Source organism: Ammospiza nelsoni, chromosome 17 (genome assembly GCF_027579445.1).
Source record: "Ammospiza nelsoni isolate bAmmNel1 chromosome 17, bAmmNel1.pri, whole genome shotgun sequence".
In the NCBI taxonomy this organism is placed as follows: Eukaryota; Metazoa; Chordata; class Aves; order Passeriformes; family Passerellidae; genus Ammospiza; species Ammospiza nelsoni.
This window is the reverse complement of record NC_080649.1, coordinates 828,274-835,972: the sequence shown is the minus strand read 5'-3', so window position 1 is coordinate 835,972 and position 7,699 is coordinate 828,274. Positions and strand designations below refer to the sequence as shown.

The window sequence follows — 7,699 nt, the reverse complement described above, 5'->3', positions numbered from 1 at the left end:
AGAATATCCCTGTCCGTGTTCTAGGATCCCTGTCCCCTCTCCAGGATCCCTGTCCGTGTTCCCAGATCCCTGTCCCTGTTCCAGGGTCCCTGTCCCTGTTCCAAGATCCCTGTCCCTGTTCCAGGATCCCTGTCCCCTCTCCAGGATCCCTGTCCCTGTTCTAGGATCCCTGTCCCCATTCCAGGGTCCCTGTCCCCTCTCCAGGATCCCTGTCCCCATTCCAGGGTCCCTGTCCCCTCTCCAGGATCCCTGTCCCCATTCCAGGGTCCCTGTCCCCTCTCCAGGATCCCAGTCCCCTCTCCAGGATCCCTGTCCCTGCTCCAGGATCCCTGTCCCCTCTCCAGGCTCCCTCCTGGCCTGCAGGGTGAGGGCAAGAGGGCAAACGGATGTGGAGGCTGCCGAGTGCTGCTCAGGCACCTTTATATTTAATTAGAGCCGGACTTTTCCTCCACCTGTTTCCTGTGGCGGATTTGGGTCCTGAAGAAAAAAGAGATTAAAAAAGAGAGAGAGGAATCTGTTCTCCAGCTTTTTCGAACTCTCCAGAGGAGGCCGGTGCTGCATCCCCCCATCAGTGTGGGCTGGAGGCTGCAGTGCCAGCAGGAGGGGACCGGGAGCGCAGCCCCCGCACACCCAGGGGCTCTCACATGTGTGGGGCAGAGCTTTCCCAGGAAATGGGGAAATTCCGCTTGGCTCTGGGGCTGTGTCCCTTTGCTGGGCTCTGGGGCTGTGTCCCTTTGCTGGCCTTTGGGGCTGTGTCCCTCTGCTGGGCTCTGGGGCTGTGTCCCTCTGCTGGGCTCTGGGGCTGTGTCCCTTTGCTGGGCTCTGGGGCTGTGTCCCTCTGCTGGGCTCTGGGGCTGTGTCCCTCTGCTGGGCTCTGGGGCTGTGTCCCTTTGCTGGCCTTTGGGGCTGTGTCCCTTTGCTGGCCTTTGGGGCTGTGTCCCTCTGCTGGGCTCTGGGGCTGTGTCCCTCTGCTGGGCTCTGGGGCTGTGTCCCTCTGCTGGGCTCTGGGGCTGTGTCCCTTTGCTGGGCTCTGGGGCTGTGTCCCTCTGCTGGGCTCTGGGGCTGTGTCCCTTTGCTGGGCTCTGGGGCTGTGTCCCTCTGCTGGGCTCTGGGGCTGTGTCCCTCTGCTGGGCTCTGGGGCTGTGTCCCTCTGCTGGGCTCTGGGGCTGGCTGTGTTGGGTGAGGCCGGGTCTGGCACTGTCCAGCCCAGCCCACCCCTCGCTGTCACCCGGGCCGGGTTGTTGGGGCTGCGGGATTTCCCGGCAAGGTTCAGGTTCCCGGCTCCCGCCCCGACCCCGCAGCTCACGCCGGGCTCTCTGCTCCCACATTTCCCTGTGGCTGCTCCTGCTCCCCCTTCCCAGGGCAGCTCCTCGCTGCCTGCGGGGAGGATGAGGAGGGGGAGGATGAGGTCCCTTCCTGAGGATGTGAATCACGCTCCAGGGGCGGCTGCCCTGCTCCCGCTGCCTCCTGTGCCCCGGCAGCCGAGCTGGGCTGTGGCAGCTCCATGGAGATCCCTGTGGCCTGGCAGGCAGTGAGATCCTCACTGCGCTGGGTTTGGTGCTGCTCTGCAGCAGGAGCTGGTGGAGGGGAAAGCAGCATTAGAGCAGAGGCTTTCATGGGAACAGGAGGGAGCTGGGCTGGTTTCCCCTCTGCTCCACCACTGCGCTCCCCCGAGAGCGGCTGCTCGGGGCTGTGTGTGTGTGTGTGTGTGAGAGAGTCCCTCTGCACACCTGGGGACTGCCCCTGCTTTAACAAGTATAACAGCTTCCTCAGAGGAAGGAGCTGCTGGGATGTTCATCCCCACGTCTCAGAGTGCTGGGGCATCTGGGTCCTCAGCTTTGTGAAAATTAGCATGGCCGTGAAGATCCTGCCTTTAATATGACGTGACTCAGAGCGCACTAAATAATGAAAAAAGTAAAATTAAGTGGAATTACGTAAACTAAGGAAAGAAAGCAATCCCCTGAGAGCAAGAACTGTACCTGGCTTTTGTGCTTTTGTACAGAGGCCCAGCAGTGACAAAAGTTTGAACATGATTATCATGATTATCAACACTCGTAGGGGGAAATGAAAGCCATATTCTCTGCGTTCCACATGCAGCAGTTATGGGGCCTGTCCTTGGGAAATGGGAACACACAGTTAAAAAACAACAAGGCAGAGGCAGGCAGAGCCCAGAGTTTACAGTAAAAAGAGCAGAATCCAGCCCGGAACAGCTCCACGTGCAGAGCAGCAGCGCTGAGGGGAACACCCCTCTCCCCTCCAACAGTGCAGAGGGAAGGAGCCAAACTGCTCTGTAATTATTGCCATTATTGCTGGGCTCCTTCCCGTGCAGGAGGAGTTATTTCTGCCTCACAGCTCGCTGGGTGAGCTGCAGTGATCAGGGCTCCTGGGGCAGGGGTCCCCCAGCATGGCCAGTGCTGCTGGGGACAGAAACCCCCACGTGTGGCCCCCACACACCCCGGGGACATCCCCCCATCCCCTCCCAGCACGGCACAGCACCAGCAGCACCGGCTGCCATTCATTTCTCCTTCTTAGCAGGAAAATCAGCCGGTGCTGAGGGATGGAAGCAGCCTGCTGTTCCTGCGAGGGTGACATCAGCAGGACAGGTCAGCCCTGGTTTATTACTGCAGCGAGCCTTTTAAAGCAGCTGCATAATAACAGCCCTGGGCCTATTTCGGGAAAGCCTCCTGGGTGTTTAATTCCATGGAGTGAGTGGGGCTTTCTTCACAGAAAGAGCATGTGGGATGGAGGGCTGGATCACAGTGGAGCAGGGATGGTCCCGGGCCTCAAAAGGGGAAGGATCACGTGGATGCAGATCCAGAATTAAACCCCAGAAGTGAGAATTTAGAAAGGCTTGTTTGTGGAAATAGGGTTACGTTTCCCTTGGAGTTGTCTCATGTTTTGATTTGAATTCTCATCTCCTCAGCACCCAGAGCGGGACGATGCAGCACCAGGCGAGCCCAGGGAGACCTGGATGTCAGAGGAGGAGGCTGATGGATCTGATTTTCCATGTCTGTGGGTGCTGTCAGGGAGTGAGAGAGATGAATGGTGGATGTGGTTGGAAAACTCCTCTGTGCCAGCCAGCTGAGATGCTTGCAGGGGGTTGGTAAAAGAAGATCATTATTCCAACTGCAAATTCAAATTCAAAACATCATTCCAAGAGGCCCACTGAGCTGGTGGTTTGTGCCCAGTGTCTGTGTGAGCCCAGTGTCTGTGTGATCCCCGTGTCTGTGTGAGCCCAGTGTCTGTGTGATCCCCATGTCTGTGTGAGCCCAGTGTCTGTGTGATCCCTGTGTCTGTGTGAGCCCTGTGTCTGTGTGATCCCTGTGTCTGTGTGAGCCCTGTGTCTGTGTGTGTGATCCCTGTGTCTGTGTGATCCCAGTGTCTGTGTGATCCCTGTGTTTGTGTGTGTGATCCGTGTCTGTGTGTGTGATCCCTGTGTCTGTGTGATCCCCGTGTCTGTGTGAGCCCAGTGTCTGTGTGATCCCTGTGTCTGTGTGATCCCCGTGTCTGTGTGAGCCCAGTGCCCAGCCTGGCACAGCTGCTGTGCCCGAGCTCCTGCCTGGATCCCCTCTGGACTTGACTCATGTTCTGCAGAAAATCAGGGTAGAAAAGAAAACATTCTGGCCTCAGCAGTGGGAAGTCTGGGACCCAGGAGGACCCAGCAGTGTCACTGCCAGTCCTGCAGAGGGCATGGGGCAGTGCAGGTGTCTCCATGGCCGGCACAAGCACATCCATATCTACGTCCCACTGAATCCTGCTTGTTCCCTCACCTGCCAGCTCAGGCTGTGGGACAGGACGATGTCCCGGCCTTGGTGACACTGCCTCACGCAGGCCACTGGCCAGGTCTGTGCCTGCCCCGGGCTCTGTCCCTGCCCATGCCCAGTGTCCATCCCTGCCCATTCCCAGTGTCCATTCCCAGTGTCCATCCCTGCCCATTCCCAGTGTCCATTCCCAGTGTCCATTCCCAGTGTCCATCCCTGCCCATTCCCAGTGTCCATTCCCAGTGTCCATTCCCACTGTCCATCCCAGCCCATTCCCAGTGTCCATCCCTGCCCATTCCCAGTGTCCATTCCCAGTGTCCATTCCCAGTGTCCATCCCAGCCCATTCCCAGTGTCCACCCCAGCCCATTCCCAGTGTCCATCCCTGCCCATTCCCAGTGTCCATCCCTGCCCATTCCTGCTGTCCAGCCCTGCCCATTCCCACTGTCCATCCCCGCCCATTCCCAGTGTCTATCCCTGTCCATTCCCACTGTCCATCCCTGCCCATTCCCAGTGTCCATCCCTGCCCATTCCCAGTGTCCATCCCTGCTCGTTCCCAGTGTCCATCCCTGCTCGTTCCCTGTGTCCATCCCTGCTCGTTCCCAGTGTCCATCCCTGTCCATTCCCAGTGTCCATCCCAGCCCATTCCCAGTGTCCATCCCTGCCCTTTCCCGCTGTCCATCCCTGCCCATTCCCGCTGTCCATCCCTGTCCATTCCCAGTGTCCATCCCTGTCCGTGCCCGGCTCTCCCCGCGCATCCCCGCGGGATGCAGACGCTCTATGCAAATGAAGGGCGGCCCTGGCCCCTATGCAAATCAACATGCAAATCGAGCGGAGGGCGTGGCCGTGCCGAGGCGCGCGGGGGGCGGGGCCTGCGGCGCCGCGAGGTGCCGGGGGCGGGGCCGGCGATGCAGATGAGGGCGGGGCGGTGCCGTATGTAAATGAGGGGGCGTGGCGCGGCGGGCGGTGTCGGAGCCTCCCGCCAGCTGCGGGCAGCGGCCCCGAGCGCGGCCCCGGCAGCGCAGCCGGAGCGGCGGCAGCGGCGGCGGAGCGGCGTTAGCGGAGCGGGCCGGGCCGGGCCCGCAGCCCCCGCGCAGCATGGCCGAGCCGCCCGCGGCAGCGCCGGCCCCCGAGGGCGAGGAGGGCCCGGTGCGCTTCGCCCGCAAGGGCGCCCTGCGGCAGAAGAACGTGCACGAGGTGAAGAACCACAAGTTCACGGCGCGCTTCTTCAAGCAGCCCACCTTCTGCAGCCACTGCACCGACTTCATCTGGTGAGCCTTGCCCGCTCCGCCGCGGCCGCTCCGGGACACCGGCTCGGCGGGACACCCCTCCTCGGGCTCACCCTGGCCATCCTCCGGGCCCCCCTTTCCTCCCGTCCTGCTCCCCCCATCCCATCCCATCCCACCCCATCCCGGTCCCCCGGTGCCCGTTCCCCTCCGGCCGGCGGCTCGGGCAGGGTCTCTGCGCCGCGGGGCCGGTGTCTCACTGCGCCTCTCTCTCCGCAGGGGCTTCGGCAAGCAGGGCTTCCAGTGTCAAGGTGAGTGTGGCGCTGCCGGGGGGCTCAGGGGGTCCGCGCTCCGCGTCCGTCCCCCGGGACCGGCCCGAGCATCCCCGCGTCCCCTGCGGGCACCATCCCCGGGTACCGGCCCCGAGCATCCCCGCGGCACCGCCAAGCAGCTTAGTCATTTTTTAATCAACCCAGCAACTAGTCGGTGCCTTTAAGCCGGTCGTGTCTCGTTAGCAGAGATAAGCGCCCGGGAGTTCAGCTAAATCCCCCGAAAAAGGCCGAGGGGAGTTTGTTTTTAATGTACTTAACGCCAAAACATGTGCTGGGTGGCGAACGGGCTGGGCGAGGGCTCCGCGGCTGGAACTGCGCAGCCGGCGAGGGCTTGAATGGCTTGGTTGTGTTGCTGGGGAAAAAAAATGAGGCTTTATAACCAAATATGTTGCGGTAGCCGGGTTACTATGACCATAATTCTTTGTTCTGATGATGCTGGGGCTCCGGAGAGGCTCTTCAGGGACCAGGGATGTCCCCCTGGGACATTGGGCTGAATCACCCAGGCGTTATCGGGCTGTAGCCAGCCCAGCTGGGGGCTGCTCCTGCCCGGCCTCCCCTGGTCCCACCTGCGAGGGTTCAATCGGGGCTGCTCTCGCAGCTGCTGGCAGCCAAATTTTCCTTTTGTGAATATTTGGGACAGAGGTTTATTTTGGCGGGTGGCTGGCTCCCAAGTTGAGGTATTTGGCATGAAAACAAACGTGCTTTAGAGCTCTGAAAGGCCCCTCTTTGCAGCTGTCCTTGGGCTTTTGGAGTGGCACACGGTGTGAGGAGCTGGGCTGGGTCTGGAGCATCCCTGCAGCTGCCTGTACGAGCAGTGTGAGCCTAATCCAATTTAAATGATGCTGCTCCTCATCCTTAACACTTACCACACGCATGTAACCTTAAAATACCAAAGCCATCTCCGTGCCACCTCCCAGAGCCCAGCCTGGAGGCCTGGACAGGTGTTGGCAGGCAGAGGAGAGTGGATGTGGAGACTAAAACGTATCCCAGGGCTGTTCTCAAGGTCACAGCTTCCCCTGGTACCTGAGGTTTCACACATGGGCAGCTCAGCCACGGTGCTGAGAGGAATTCTGTGCGCCCTGGTTTGGTGTTGCCAGGCATTCCTGGCTGTGAATGAATTCCCTGAGCTCCCTTGCAGCGAGGTGTATTTGTGCAAACACCGTGTCTGTGAAATCCAGAGCGTGTTATGGAGGGGTGGGCACCACCCCAGCCCGGCAGGGTTTGCCTGCGTTATTTCCAGAGCCTGCTCAGTTCTACCTGAGCATCCAGTGTCGGGTGCCTGGCGCCTTTCCAAGTCTCCTCCAGCTGTCAGGCGCTGTTATCCAGACCTGATACGGTGCTCTTGGTTCAAGGTTTGCCCTCAGATGGTTTTGGGCAGGGTTGAAGCAGCCCAGCTGGGCTCGGGGTGGCCGGGCAGTGCAGCCCTGGCTCGGGGGGCAGCAGCCCTTGTGAGCTGCAGTGGCACCAGCAGCACTGCCAGGGGGTCAGTGCCACCCCCGGGGGTGTGGGACAGGTCTGTGACATCCCCTTGTGCCTTAGAACCCCCTTGGCAGGGGTCACTGGTCACTGTGGTGTTACAGACGCGTGTGCCACAGGGAATACTGACTGTGCAGCAGGGAATCCTGCAGCTCCAGCTCTGCACACCAGCCCAGCCTCTGCTTTCCTGAAATCACCGATCTGTGGGCCAGGTGGGACGTGCTGGGGTGCCCAGGGGAAGGTATTCCCGTGGGGGAGGCAGTTCTGGGGTGATGCCCATCACGGCGAGGGCACCCCAGCTGTGCCCCAGGGTGGAGGACACTGCTCTGTGTCCCTGCAGGGCATTTCCAGCTCAGAAATTCAACCCAGAGGTCTCTGCCACCTGCTCTGGAATCACGGCTTGTCCTGCTGTGAGGCAGAACTGGGGATGCCAGGGCTGGCACTGCCCTGTCCAGCCGTGCCAGGGGAGCCGTGCCCATGCTGGACTGAGCAGGGATCACCAGCTTTGGGTCTGTGCCCCACCGGTTGTGCCGCAGCTGCTGTTGAGCTTGGCAAACATTGGCACAGAGCAGAAAATGCCAGGGCTGGTTTGTGTATGGGGGTTCCTCAGCTCTGGGGTGAGGGTGTGCTCTCCCTTTGCCGTGCACAGCTTTAATTTAACTTTACCAACTTCCCCGAGTGCCTCACATTGTGCTGCGGGATGGCTGGGATGCAGCTGGGGCTCACGCCTGTCTGCTCTCAGCCGTGCCCGCTTTAAGTAGATTTTCACCTGTGCCCTGATTTCTTTCTAGGGCATTTGCAATAATTAGATTGTTAATTAGCTCGTTACTTGTGACTTTTGGCAGGAAGTTAGCAGAAACTGACTCTTTGTAGCCTGAAATACTAATGGGTACCACAAAATGCCAC

At 60.3% G+C, this 7,699-nt stretch overlaps 1 protein-coding gene across 2 annotated transcripts in view; it reads left to right on the top strand.

Moving 5' to 3' along the window:
- The first annotated feature begins 4,825 nt into the window (after positions 1-4,825).
- The window catches only part of PRKCB (protein kinase C beta), an 82,259-nt gene continuing 79,385 nt past the window's right edge, over positions 4,826-7,699 (top strand). For both annotated transcript variants that reach the window (XM_059484426.1, XM_059484425.1), the window contains exons 1-2: positions 4,826-5,030; positions 5,265-5,296. In XM_059484426.1, coding sequence (XP_059340409.1) covers positions 4,858-5,030; positions 5,265-5,296 — 205 coding nt within the window. In that variant the 5' untranslated portion in view covers positions 4,826-4,857. The remainder of the gene's footprint in view (positions 5,031-5,264; positions 5,297-7,699) is intronic.